This window comes from Accipiter gentilis, chromosome 32, assembly GCF_929443795.1.
Source record: "Accipiter gentilis chromosome 32, bAccGen1.1, whole genome shotgun sequence".
NCBI classification, from domain to species: Eukaryota; Metazoa; Chordata; class Aves; order Accipitriformes; family Accipitridae; genus Astur; species Astur gentilis.
In genome coordinates this window covers 8577780-8591415 of record NC_064911.1, presented here as the reverse complement: position 1 = coordinate 8591415, position 13636 = coordinate 8577780, and the positions used below count along the sequence as shown (strand labels likewise).

The window sequence follows — 13636 nt, the reverse complement described above, 5'->3', positions numbered from 1 at the left end:
GACGGATTGCCTCTTGTGCTAAGAGCTGTCTGTGATGGGGGAGCGTGGTGCAGGGTGTCCAGGGTGGGAGAGCAAAGCCTGCGCTCTGCCACGTTCGCAGAGATGCGGTTGCTCGACGCTCGAGCTGTTACCGCTTCGCAGATTTGTTGTGCCGCACGGCTGCACCAGCGCGGGTCCGGTAGCACCGCAAGCTGGTGGTGCGCAGCCGCGGTGTTATCGAGGCAAACTACCAGGATTAGGCCTTCAGTCCCCCGCTTGATCTCCCTGCTGGTGCAAATCGGGTGTCCTTGTGGTCGGTGTGCCTTGTCTTTGCGGCAGAGCCCTGTTTGCTGGCCGTGGCGTGCCGGCTGTAGGCGTGCTCCCGCCACAGAGCAGCATGCAGAAGGGTCCCTTTACTCTGCTTTGTGTGATTATTGCGTTCTCCAGCTGTTCACTATCTGCACCTATAAATCAGTTCCCTTTCTTTTAAAGCTTGTAATAGTAAAGTCTCTCAGGTGTGATATCAGGTGAGAAAAGACAGATGAGTCCTCTGTTGTTTAGGTCAGATCTTTGTCTCCTACTTCAATCTTTTCTTTAGAAGAGAAACCTTGCTGAGATTTCTCATGTGCTACCCTCAGAGAAGTTGGGTATCAGACTGCCCTTTCTGCGACAGCTTAATTTAAAAATCCACTGCCTGTAGGTAACCGAGCAGAAGCGACGTTCTGAGGAGTGTGACATGGGAAGCGGGCTTCTCCGGGAGCACAGGGAGATCAGGGACGGGTCACCGTCTTCATACACCTTACGCTTAGTTGTGTGAAGCTATGTGTGTAAGCAAAACCCGTTGTATGCTCTGATCCCTCAGAGACAGCGGTGCTAAGTGCAGATTGCTATGAGATTTTTTGAATGGACAGCCATACGAGTCAGTTCCCCAGAGCAACATGACTATCTGTCCATAGAGTGCACTTTTCAGCGAGGTTGAAGACCTCCAAGAGATGCTGTAATATTTTTTCAGTGCAGCACAGGATTAGCTGCTTCTCAGCTGTTGCAAGCTGGCATAACTCCCATTAAACACTGGAACAGTGCCGATCTGCTTATCTGATAACCCGATCTGCTCTCTCGGTGGAGTGCAAAGCGGTACAAAAACTTAAAACACCATCATAAGATACAAACTGTTAATGAAACTTCTGGTTTTGTGGTTAATAGCTGTGCCTTCCTAACTCTCGGAACAGCATGTGACTTTTTCAGTGTTTATTTCTAGTTCTCCTTTAATGCATAATACAAAAATTTAAGTAATTATTTGCATGATCTCTTGTTACATTTTGTTGCTGGCAACAGAAACCATGTCTCTCTCTGAGAAAGTTAATGTTTGATAGCTTTGGTGGTTTAGATATACCAAATTAATTTTTGCCTTAACTTCTTTTTTCTGGGTTTTGACAAGCATGATTGTTTTGTTTCTTCTTAGGGACAGACAGCAGGGACAAGTGCAATATCTGAAACACTCAGAGATGTTTTGAAGAGCCTCTTTAGCTCAGTTTCTCCATCTGTAGTGTTGAGTACGAGGCCTACAGATATAAAGGAGGTTCAGGTAAGTCTTATTCCTACCTGAATCTTTTAAGAAGTTTCCTTCTGCTTAGTGTTTTTATTATATATTCATGACTCACAAATAAGTACGTTTTAACACTGCTCAGTGATCAGAAACAACTGGAACGCATCTTTAAAACAACAACATAACCTTTGGCAGCCGAGGCTTTATGATCATAACTCCCGTGTGGCTATCTGTTGATGTTACACCCCATTGCATGTCTGCTCCCCTATATCGATGTGACAGAAGTTAAAAGTATTTGGTGTTTGCATATGTGTGATCCCTCTTGTTCTGCTTGCTTTTCACAGAATGTACAGAATGTAAGCCTTCTCCCTCAGGGCACTAGTCCGCCTAAACCTCCAAGGGCTCATGAACTCAGACTGCTGGTGAAGAACATCGCAGTAAACCTAACTGATCACAGTGCTGCAGGTAACATAGCCCGTGCGATGCTGCTCGTTTTCAAGCAGGGTTGGGTTTGGCTTTTTTCCTTTTGGCTGAAATAATTTGGAAGTTCTGGGTTACTACCGTCTCTCAAAAGAAGATGTAAAAAATTGCTGTACTTGGAGAAACAGACTTAGTCATGCTTGTACAAAACTGTGTATGTTTTGGTTTATTTGAGTATTTAAACATCTTGATCTTCCTGTAAACAAATCCATCCTTGTTGAAACCAAATTGAAATGAGCATATTTATGAAGTTGGTTGATTACTTTCTTGATTTTAGTTTTAATTTCTGAAAGTTGCCGCTTCAGGTGTACCTAAGATGAGGGGCTCAAATCCAACTCTCCATTAACTGTTAGCAATGAGATTGGTTTGGTTCAGTATTACATTTTTACAGCTGCTTTTTGTTACTTTTGAGCAATTTGCTGATTTATCTAAACCTCCCCTCCTCTATGTAGATTCTCCTCAAAGGTGGTGTTTTGTTGTCAGGGTTTTTTTCCCCCCTAATAAGTACCTCTGTGGGTAGGGGAGGGACTACCTCTTGCAAGTGGAGAATGAAGCCAAAAAGGAGGTCGCTGCCTAGTGAAGTTGCAGCGTTAGTTTTGGAAAGAAGCACCAAGCCTGTCTCGCAAGTATTTGGACTTCTTCAAGTGCAAGCACGCCTCCATCACTGATTGAGGCATGAGCAAGCATATTTCAGATTTTGTCAGCGGAAATACAAATTGGAGGCTCTGGTATTTATGGTCATGAACAATTCCATAACAGTCTTTTTAATGGAAGCTCGTGGCTGCTAAATTGGGCAAGGCGCTAGTTTTGGATAAATATATCCTGCTTGCTATATTCCTTTTTTCGGTTAGATGTAATAGATTTCTGCCCTAGACTCTTGCGTAATGCTGCTTTGCTCATCCTGGTTGGAAGTGATTCCCCTAAAACTTTCTGCAGACTGTTTTTTTTCAAAACAAATTATTTTTAAAGCCGTTCTGGAACTCTGCAGTGAAATGTCCTATATAAATAAAACTGTGCTGGAAACTGGAGGTTGCAGGAAAACTCATTCAGAATTTGTTATTACTCTACAATTTTGTAGTGCAAACTAAACTTTTCAAAAGAGAAGATCATTTTGTCTGCCTTTAAAAGTCATGAGAAGAGATACCTTTATGTGCATATGGTGCACACAACAGAAGATTGATCTTACGGGAAGCCTCTCTGCCCCCTCTGTGAAAATGAGAAGAAGAGGGGACAATTAATGTGCTCTACTTTGGGAACTCTGATATTGAGAGCAAAATCACCATTTGCTATTCTAGGAGATGGAGGGAATTTTGCTGGTTCCTTAGCATTCTGGGAGTGTAAATACTTAGAACGAGTATGAGAAATAAAGCTTCATAGTGGGGTTTAGCTGGTACTCTCAAAATCCAGTGGAAATACTGCACAGCTGGGAAGATGCTAGCTTCTGGACATAGCTTGCTGCCTTTTAATCATTGTTCCCTTCCCTTTTCCTGGCCTTGTCTTGCAACAATAATTAATTATCCTGTTGCAACTCTTGAACTCCGTGAGTGTGTGCAATATTGCAGGCTAACCTGCATAGATACACATAGACGGTTGGGGAGGGGTGGTTTGTCTGTCTTGATCATTATCATCTTACAAACCATGAATGCTAACATGGTTTATAGGAGGTTGTGGCTTTCCTATAGATGTGTTATTCGAGTAGTGAGTAACCAGTAGCAGAACTGGTCTCTGCTTATGGGCTGTGCCTGTTTTTATCTCCTTAGTTTGTGTATGTAAACAAAGATTATCCTAGATTTAGTACTATATGGTCCACGGTGTATCATCTAGGGCAAAAGTGATTTTTTCTGTTAAGGCAAAAATTGTTAGTTGTGTACAGCAGGGTGTGCAGGGAAGAAATGCTGAAATACCCTGTTCAGTATCAGTCGGTCAGTGGTGCTGGTATAATTTCAGGCAGAGCTATAGAGGCGTTTCTGCCCCGGGCTGCTGAGCGCTGCTGGCAGCAAGAGCAAGCGGCAGAGACATATGGCTGGGTTAACAGAAAACCACCCCAGGTTCATTAACTCAGGCTCAGCTCACTGTGAAGGCAGCTAAACTACTTACTCCAGGGTCAGCTTGGATCCCAAATAAGCTGTGTGTACACAGTGCTTTGTCTCCTCTAATAACCTTGCCAGACCTAAGCTGCTTCTGTGCCCGAGATAGGACTCATCGACAGCCCCGATGCACCGCCAGAGAACAACTGAGAGTTGATGCTAGTGAATATACACCTAGATTCTTCTGGAGGCAGCATATGTTCTGTTTGCTTTGTGCACAGTCAATACTGAGCTTTTTGCCGCTTTCCTTGATTTTTTGGAACACTGGGACTGAAACGAATTCTGATGCTGTGAAAGCCATACAAAAGAAATTGTTGTAAGAGGAATGCATTGTACATATTATTTCCCCTTGGAGCAGCAATATAACTACTCTAATATGCCAATTTGCCATGCTATTAAATTCCAAGATCAAGGTAGAGATAATTCTGCACCAGTACCCTAAAATGCCGTGAACTTGTTAAGAGCCGCAGTCCACAAAGCCACTGTTTAATTAACACTACTGTCATCATTCACTTGCTAGCAGAAAAAGGTTGCTTTGATGTCCAAAGAAACCACTGTGACTGGCCAGTAGGAAGTTGGAAAACTTCTGGGTTTTTCACAGCAGCTGAAAGCAACTTTACTCCCTGCCCCCCTCGCACCCACACCACCACCACCTTGCTGTTCATTCTGTGTCCCCATCCTTTTTGATCTTTTTATGCCTGTGCTTTTTTGCTTCATGCCAGAATTTAAATCAGGTCAGTGCATGGGACAATGATGATGCAGTCTTGACCGTCGCCATTAATGTAGGTGGTATACAAACTGAGGGAAGAAATTTATTCTGTGGGAGGGTGAGGAAGTGTTTGCAATAGTCTACTAAAAAATGCAGTGTGTTATAAGGAGGGGGGTTCTTCGCTTTCTATTGAGTAAGTGTGACTCTTGGTGATGAAATATTAATAACTGGATATTGATTTTTTTCTTGCCCTTACAGGCAGCACAAACCTTGCATGTATAGTTCAGTTGAATGACCCTATGCAGAAGTTTTCCAGCTCTGTAGCCAAAAATGCTGCAAATCCCTTTTGGAAGGAAGAGTTTATCTTGTAAGTAACTTACCTACTGAGAATACTTTTATAGTGAAGCATTGCTTAAACTCTGCAAGGTTAGCAATCTGGAGCTGGTAAGGACTTAAGGATATCTAATTACCCTCTGCATGAATATGAGATCAAATAGGTCTCTAGATCTTCCCTGGTACATGTCTGATTCTAGTAAATGACAGCAGTAACAGTAGTAATAAATCGCCTTGTTCTATCATACAGTGCCAAAAAAAGTGTTAGTAAGGTTTTAAAGTCACTTTACCTTGAAAACTGCATTTGAGAAAATCTGATGTCTCTCCCTTGCCTCCGCTGAGTGGGAAATGTAAATGTGCAAAAAAAATGACCATCTAAAAGAATGGTGGCTATGATAAAAAAGAGATTGTAAAACTAACTAGATTTTTTTTCTATAGAGCAAAAATGGGAATTTCAGGCAGCCTGCACAGTATTCTGTGATTCACACAGCTTCTGTAAATAAGGTCGAAATTGAGCAGTTCTAAAACTGTTTTCATTTCCACTTTCTAGCAGCAGGGCAGAAAATAACCAGTAGCTTCTGTATTGTATGAGTTGAAGAAGGGCGAGTCACTGATGGCAGCGTGGGTCCAAGGGATATTTCTCTAGTGGCTTTAAACACACGCATAGGCAGGCAGAAGCAGCTTCCCAGGGGAACAGGGTAGAGGTGCTGCCATGCATTATACTGCTTTCTTTTTTGTCTACAAGATTATTAATGTGAGAGGCACTTGTGTGCAGTGGAGTCTCTCTAGTTCTTTCTGTAGCTTTCCTCTCCCATCTCCGTTCCATTTCTCTCTCTCCCCTCACCCCATATTTTAGAGAGTGGTATTTCAGTTGGTTTTGTCTGATGTTTTTCTTCACTGTAGTCACAGCCTGGCATCCACTGTATCTGTTCCTTCTCTTGCAAAGCAGCGGCTTAGCTTACAAGGAGCTGAGCGTGTATTCAGACCTGTGCCTGTCCGTGCCGAGTGTTCTCTTCCTCGAGGAGCGGTGTGCACTTCCACGTGCTCCTCCTCAACTTGAAGGGGGAGCGAGTGTGCAGCACACAGATCTTTTTCTGCCCCCTCATCGCAGTCTGCTGGACTGCACCTGTGAACGTTACAGAGCGTGCACTGCAGAAACAGGAGAGCTGAGGGGAAAAGCAACAGGGGCTGCTTGATTTGAAGGAAGGCGCCGGGATCGGTCATCACAAGTTGTACAGGACTTGGAGAACACCAGACCCCTCTGCATGTGTGGAGGCAGTGGAGATGATTACAAGTCACCATAGTCAGCAAAGAAAAATTGATGTGTAGAGCAACACTGAAAGGCCTCACCTTTTTATGTGGTCTGATGGGGCGTGTGCACCTGGTTCTCATCCTGCTGTCAAGTGGAAAAGCAGCTAGGAAGCTGTCTTCCTTCAGTCGCATACAATCCAACGACTTACAAAGTCTGATTTTAGTTATGAGGACCTATAGCTTTTGTGGAAAGCTGCAGATCAGACGACATTCTTTTGTGACAGTGTCCTGCATTACCATCAAGACTTGAGGATTAACATGATAAGATTTCTTCTCCACAGTAAGAGGGGAAAAATTGCACTTCTGTAGCAGCTTTCTGTTCTGGAGTATCTCAAAGTGCTTCAGCCACTGGGTCTGTGAATCACTTCAGCCATCTGTTGGTGGAACAGCATCTGCGCTCGGTGTCACAGGGCAGACACATTCCCAATGATTTCGGACAGGAAGTTTGTAAGAATAATACCCTTTCCAACTGAAAGTGCAGAGAGAGGGCAGGCAGGATGTGATTAAGTTGACTGGAATTTGGCCTTGATGCTAGGCATAATGCTGGGTTTTCCACAGCATTGGCTGCTTTTCAGAAGTGCATGAGGTAAGCTTGGGGACTTTTACAGATGAGTGATAGGGATTTGGCTGCATACCTTCTTTCAAGTTCACATCCCACTCCCCCACTCCACCCTTTTTTCAGAAGTGAAAATACCCCCGACTCTGAAGACCAGTGTACTGACCACCATGTCAGGCTCTGCTTTAGCTTCATGGGAAGAGCAGCAATAGTGCCATCAAGGTGCTTCCTTTCAAGTTTTGGAGCTGCAGGGCGGGATGGTAGTGGCAGGGAAAAGCTTAAAACCTGCTGCATAGATGATGTCCCACAGCATCTTATGGAGGTGGGAAGTCTGCAACCAAGATCACACCACCCTGAAATGGAGACATACAAAAATAAGATACATATGTGCATGCCCTTAAGGTTTTTGGCAGAACATCTACTGAGAAGGTTATAAAATCAAGTTTTACTGGGAGGTTCCTCAGTAGGTACCCAGTTCGCTTCACTGTCTCGGAAGAAAGTTTTTGTATCTATTGACTAGTCCATCTTAGGAAGAGCCACGTATGCCAGTAGTTCTACTAATTGTTCACATTGGTTCTGTTGCACAGAAACTAGTTCTTGTTATCCTGCAACATCCTTGAGTCTTACTTCGGAGAAGTAATACTGACTCTTCTCACATAAGACTGTAACTGCTTTTATTTACTTGCATCTCTCCTGCTTTTGCAGGACAATTTTCTGCTTTGACAGGATGCCCTGCAGCTTTGAATGCGTTGTTGATTAGACCTATTCCAGCATCTTGACTTAGAAATTTGATCTTGCCAGGAAAAAATAGCTTCTTGGTGCTGTGGTGTGGACTAGGGGCCAACATCTGCTTGAAGGGCAGTGTTTGTCAACTGCTGGGGAGAAGAAAAGCCTCTGAAAGTTCAGGCAGTCAAATTTCTGCAACAGTGCTGGAGAGGAGCAAGCAAAGTTTTTCTGACTGTGATACCTTTAGTCAGTCTTACCTGAGGTCGAAAAGATGCTATGCATGCAGCGTGCCCAGCAGCCCAGCAGTGCTGCTTGCCTCAGTTAGCAAGTTGTACTGCCTAGCTTAGTGCAGACCAAGAAAAGTTAGTGTTGGCAACCAGAATGGGAAAGGGGAAAACCTAAGTGGGAAAGAAAAATCTGCTCGCCTGCAAAGACCTAACATAGTTTCATTTACTTCACAGTGAACTAAGTGCCAAATCAAAAGCATTGCAACTGCAAATAGTAGAAGATGGAAAGTTGGATAGTAAGTATTAAAACTGAATTATTTTGCATGATTAGCTTGTGAGCCTTGCTAAATGTTGACCTAAGTCCTCTTTTAGTTGTACCCGGCTGTATAGGCAAACAAGAAACTGTCAGATTTCTGAACCCACATTAAAGTGTAGATGTCTTATACTGACTTGGCCTGGTAGTGAACTTGGGTATGCCTCAAGCATGGCTCTAGGCAGCCTTGGGGGAAAGAACAGCTGTGGAAGGGAGATCAGCTGAAAATAGCCAGCCAAACTCGTGCAAAACAGCCAGCGTGGGGAAAGTTTATGACTTAAGTTTGTGTTTTTAAACTCTGTAAGCCTGTCCTTAAATGTAGGTCCCAGAGTTGAAATCCATGCAAAATTGCAGCATTCTTAGGCAATGCTGATTGACCTGGGTTAAGTGCTGTCTATGTACACTGTTGCTTCCATCAGTAATCTTGGACAAAAGAGAGAATACACTGTTCACATGTGTCTGTCCTCCGAGTTAAGGTTACAGAGAAACCTTGAGTTTCTAGACTGTCAACATACCGAGTCTTCCATGTGCTGATATCCTAATTTTTCAGCCTTCTAAACTTCTAACAGATCTACTGTGAGTAATTTTGGTTTCAAGTTAAGCTTTCCATGGCTTTCTGTTGCTGAAGGGGAGTCATAGGTGTTAATCCTAAATCCTTCCTTTTCAAGCCCCAGAGGCTGCCTAGCAATTACCAGGTATAAAACACACTAATTCTGATTACATTGGATTAAATATAAAACATGGGGACTGAAACATTTTTACTACGTGATTCTGTTGTTGCAGTTTGCAATTAGCCTTCAGTGGCAAGAAAACCCCTCCAATGAACTATTGCATTTGGTTTATTTGGAGAAGCATTACCTTCCTAGTGGGGGTGAGGGCTAGGTGGGTGCTGAGACCAGAGAGCATGCCGAGGTGTTTACATGAGCTTTGTAAACTTGCTCCGAATACTTCATGACTTGGGCTTTATTGAAGTGATGACACAACATCGTAAGTTCTTCTCGTATATGCTGCACATTCTTTTGCTGATACAGAGTTTTGCTGTAGCTGGAAGTAGTAATCATTTCACCTCTTGGATCCATTTGCTTTTTACTTCTTATGTCAGGTTTCAGGTGTAAAACAAAAAAGAAGCATTACTTTTTGACACTCGGCTATCTCTCTGTGGTTTAGTACTGTCAGTTGTATTCAGCTTAGTTCAGGAAAAAGTTGAAAGTATTGGCCAAAGGTCTTCATATCCAGTGATTAAAAAAAATATGCTTTTACTCTTGTTGTCTTGTGATAGTGGATGAAGGCTTGGTCAGTAATTCCTTAGGTCATAGTATTTTATCTAAGCCACTGTTAATACGTAATATAGCCAAGTGGACTGTGTTTGATTTTTGGTTTTGTGTTACTGTACTTATTTTTAACAATCTAGATATACAAAGTTGGTGCAATACCTCGCATATGATCTGCAGTTATTTGAGGGATTGGGAATTCAAATGTAGGCAAATGCGTTAAAAAATTTCTCTGATGTGGATGCTGGTTTTTTTATTTTTAACCAAAAAATGGGATTTATATACACTCAGCAAATGTATATTGTTTCTTGCATAAAGTTTAGTCTTGCCTGTACCTAAGCATCTTTAGTAATGGGTCTTTCAAACAATACCAGTAATGTTCCATATCCTACTGAGAGTGTAACTACCAACCTGGTTTCTTGAAGAAAAAAGTCCTAATTGATTGTACTGTCAACTGTCTTTTTTTTTCTCCCCCGTACCATCTTAGCTGTTCTTCTCCCAAAACTTTGAATAGAAGACTCAAAGTAGAATCATATTAGTGAGGAGAGAGCTGGGTAATGTGAATATAGCTTAGTTCTCTACTTGTCTTTGTATTTTGCAGAAAACTAGGATTTCATATCTGAAATTGTGCAGTAATTTTGCTAATAGTTTGGTCCAGTCTAGTGTAGATAATAAAGTAAGGGGAGGAACAAGAGAACTGCTGAACTTGCACTAAAGTTCAAATCAAGAAAGACTATTCTTAATGCTATACTAGTTTACCAGGAATGCAGAGTGTTCTCTGAAATGAGGGATACAGGTAACGGGTTATAGAGATTGTTCAAGAACCTAATAGTAGCATTTCTAGATGTTTTCTTTTCCTCTAAGCATTCTGCATATACAGGAAAAAAGGTGGCCAGAGATAGTGGCAAATAAGTAACTTTTCATGTCTCCATTCTTTCCTGTTGCACAGTCTTAGGCCAGGCTGACGCAAAGTCGTAAAATGGAAAGAAAGCTGTAAAAAGTGCCATGTTTCTGCCCCATGGTGTAGAACCAGTTCTTGCAATTAGCTGCCTGTGTTCTTCCTCCTCCTATCCTGTCTTTTTGCCCTTAAACATACTGACAGCTCAGATGTGTACTGATTTGGTTGATTTTATTTCTTCTAGGTCCCTTGTCCGCAAAGGTGACTGTACCTCTAGACTTGTTCAGGAAACAGCCTTCTGGCCAGCAAAGCTTTGCACTGAACAGCAGCACCAGTGAGAGCAGCCCAGAGCCGGGGCCCGGGCTGGGATCCATTAGTGCAGAGGTACTACTGCATTTGGATGGTTTGACGGTGGATCTTTTACTTCAGGAAGTACTTCTGAATGCTCATCTTGTGCTTTGGACTGTCACTCGCAGCGCAGTGCCATTCGTGGCTGAGTTCAGAGTAGTGCATTCAGATTGCATGGTAACACTTCACATGGTATTTGTGTCTATCAGAAGAATTAGCCGTTTGATTTTTGAATGTTAGTAAAAATGCTAAAGGGGTATTAGCTAGAAATGTTAGTGTCCTTCTTGCTTGACTGTGCTTCTAAGGTGACATTTTTTTGTCCTCCTAGTTCTCTTTCATAGAGGCCAGTGAATTAAAGACATGGCAAGTCTCTTCTCCAGTGCCAGCTACTAAGATAGAAAAGGATCGCACTGTGATGCCCTGTGGGACTGTGGTCACTACTGTAACTGCTGTGAAAACCAAACCTCGTCTAGAAGGGAGATCATCTCCACTGAGCACAGGTGAGGAACTAACTCCCCTTCTTTCTGTGTTCACTCTTAGGATTATCCATGGGGAACAGAGGTTGGGGAGAGAGTGGGATGTAAGGAGAAGCACTGTTGTCCAGACTTCTCTGATGTGTTGATGGTAGGGGGCATTGTTTGTATCCTTCAGAACCAGGTTTTTAATTTTCATGAAGCCTTGCTGTTAACAAGAGGAGTGGTTAATGCTCCTTTTAATGCACACTTTAAAGCTGCATGGTAGAGTGATAATGCAGAAGAGCTTGGTTTTGGTGGATGGCTTTCCACATGACAGAAGTATCAGACTCTTAGACTGTTTGCCAATGACGGACCATCCTGTGCCTTGGTCTATATTATAATGTCTAATAAGATTTGGTGTTATCTTATGACAAAGTTTTTTTCAGTGTACCTCTCAGGATTAGACTTTCTGATTCTTCTTGGGATAAGTATGAAAGTAAAACCTCTAAACAGTCTTTGTGTGAAGTCTCATGAAGTGCTGCATTCTTTTGAGTCGTTAAAGTAGATCTTTTACTTAAGCGGGTGTTGTCTAGCATATTACAGTAAAATGTTTAAAAACCAATAAATTCCTACGCTTCACAGGTCTTTTAGGGTCAGGTTACTATAGAGGGCATGTGTTGAGAATTTCTCAACACTTATGAATTGAACAGTCTTTAACATTGGTATAATAAATTCTTGTTGTTTTCATAATAAATGTCTAGAATAGTTTAAATAACCAAAAAACTTGGTCCTCAGATTCTCCTGTGAAAACTCCAGTTAAAGTAAAGGTGATCGAAAAGGATTTCTCTGTTCAAGCTATCCATTCTCACGGTGCTCCAGTCAGCAAAACTTTATCGTCTTCAGATACAGGTAATAGAAATGTTCAAAGCTGCTAATGAGAATACATCTCTCTCTGGTGCACATGGGATTAATGTAATCCTGTTAAAATAACAGCAAACCCATACGGCTGCTGCCTTTCGACAGGCACTGAGATGTTTATGTTACCAAGTACTGTGGTTAGGGTTATAGCAGTCTTGCAGTAGAGGTCTGCTTTTAATTGGTGATTTAAATTACTAATTTTGAATAAATAACAATGAGCTGTGGTTTGGAGAGGGGAGGTGACTGCAGAAAAGTCAGGCTGTCTTTTCTCTTACTTTTAAATGAAAATTCCCTCCTTTATGAAGGCATGGGGGACACTGCACAAAATTAAAACCCTGCGAAACTTACCTCTAAGGCCACTGTGAAGTCCCCCCTGTCTGAACAGAAGGCAGGAGGCTGGACTGATGTAAGGAAGACTGAATTCTCCTCCTAGCCCTGCCACTGGGCTTTTTTTCTGCTAATGCAAATGCACAATCCTGCTGTGCCTGTTTTTCCACCTTCCTGCGTCACCTGGCATACAGCTGAAGTGCCTTCAGAGTGTCAGGTGGCATTGTTAATAACTTGAATTATAAATTCACTTTGCCTGTATTAAACCTGATTTTGACTCTAGAGCGTTTTACCTTTTCAAGTTGCAACCCTGAATCTTCAGCATATTTTTCAGTCCTGTGTGTGGTCACTATTCGATCTTTCTGTAGCTCTGTATGGAACAGTAATGAAAGATGTGACCTAGTCTAGCTGCAGATGGCACATGATGTGGAGTCCAGTTTTCTTTGTATAGATTTGAGTGCAGATGGGACAATCTGGAGATGATCTAGACTGCTTCTGGAAACAGTCAGAAGGCTTGCTGAGAGACAGAAATGTATTGGCCAAAAAACAGAAATCTGGGGAAGAGCATGAGCGAATAGCTGTAATAGTGCTTTAATCTTTCCCTACCTCTAGACTAAGAAGTACACTGATACCATGAAGCAGGATGGTATTACTAAGCCAGTTTGGGAAATGTTAAGGTACTGCTAGGCTTCTGAGTTAATTCTCATAACTGTTTATGATACTAAAGGTACCAAGCACTTACTGGAAAACTCATTTGAAGATAACTTGGAGCATATTGTTATGAACAGTGTTTTTCTTCTTATGGGAGCACAGGGGAATTTCTGTGAGGCGTTTATACAATACAGCAGGAAGAGTTACTCGTTAGAACAAAAGTTTAAGCCAAATGAAAGAAATACAAAGGAGCATTTGGTATGGCAGTCACTTAGGTAGTAGCTATTACAAACATCATGCCAAAATAGCAACAAGCACTATGGAAAAGATGCTGTGGCCGTGCCGTAGTTCTAAGTGATGACAACAATAAGAATTTGCAAGTGCCACTGATGCTGTCCTGGCTGCTCTCAGCTGTTCCTGAGGGCTTTGCAGTGGCTAGGGAGACAGGAAAGTAGAGGTTTATAACGACTGTACAGACATGCATGGGCGTGCATACCCCTT

At 42.3% G+C, this 13636-nt stretch overlaps 1 protein-coding gene across 4 annotated transcripts in view; it reads left to right on the top strand.

The window, feature by feature from the left end:
• C2CD2 (C2 calcium dependent domain containing 2) overlaps positions 1-13636 on the top strand; it is a 41104-nt gene that overhangs the window by 14518 nt on the left and 12950 nt on the right. For all 4 annotated transcript variants that reach the window (XM_049835209.1, XM_049835208.1, XM_049835212.1 and 1 more), the window contains 7 exons: positions 1442-1564; positions 1870-1990; positions 5060-5168; positions 8189-8250; positions 10681-10820; positions 11113-11284; positions 12035-12148. In XM_049835209.1, the coding sequence (XP_049691166.1) occupies positions 1442-1564; positions 1870-1990; positions 5060-5168; positions 8189-8250; positions 10681-10820; positions 11113-11284; positions 12035-12148 (841 nt within the window). The remainder of the gene's footprint in view (positions 1-1441; positions 1565-1869; positions 1991-5059; positions 5169-8188; positions 8251-10680; positions 10821-11112; positions 11285-12034; positions 12149-13636) is intronic.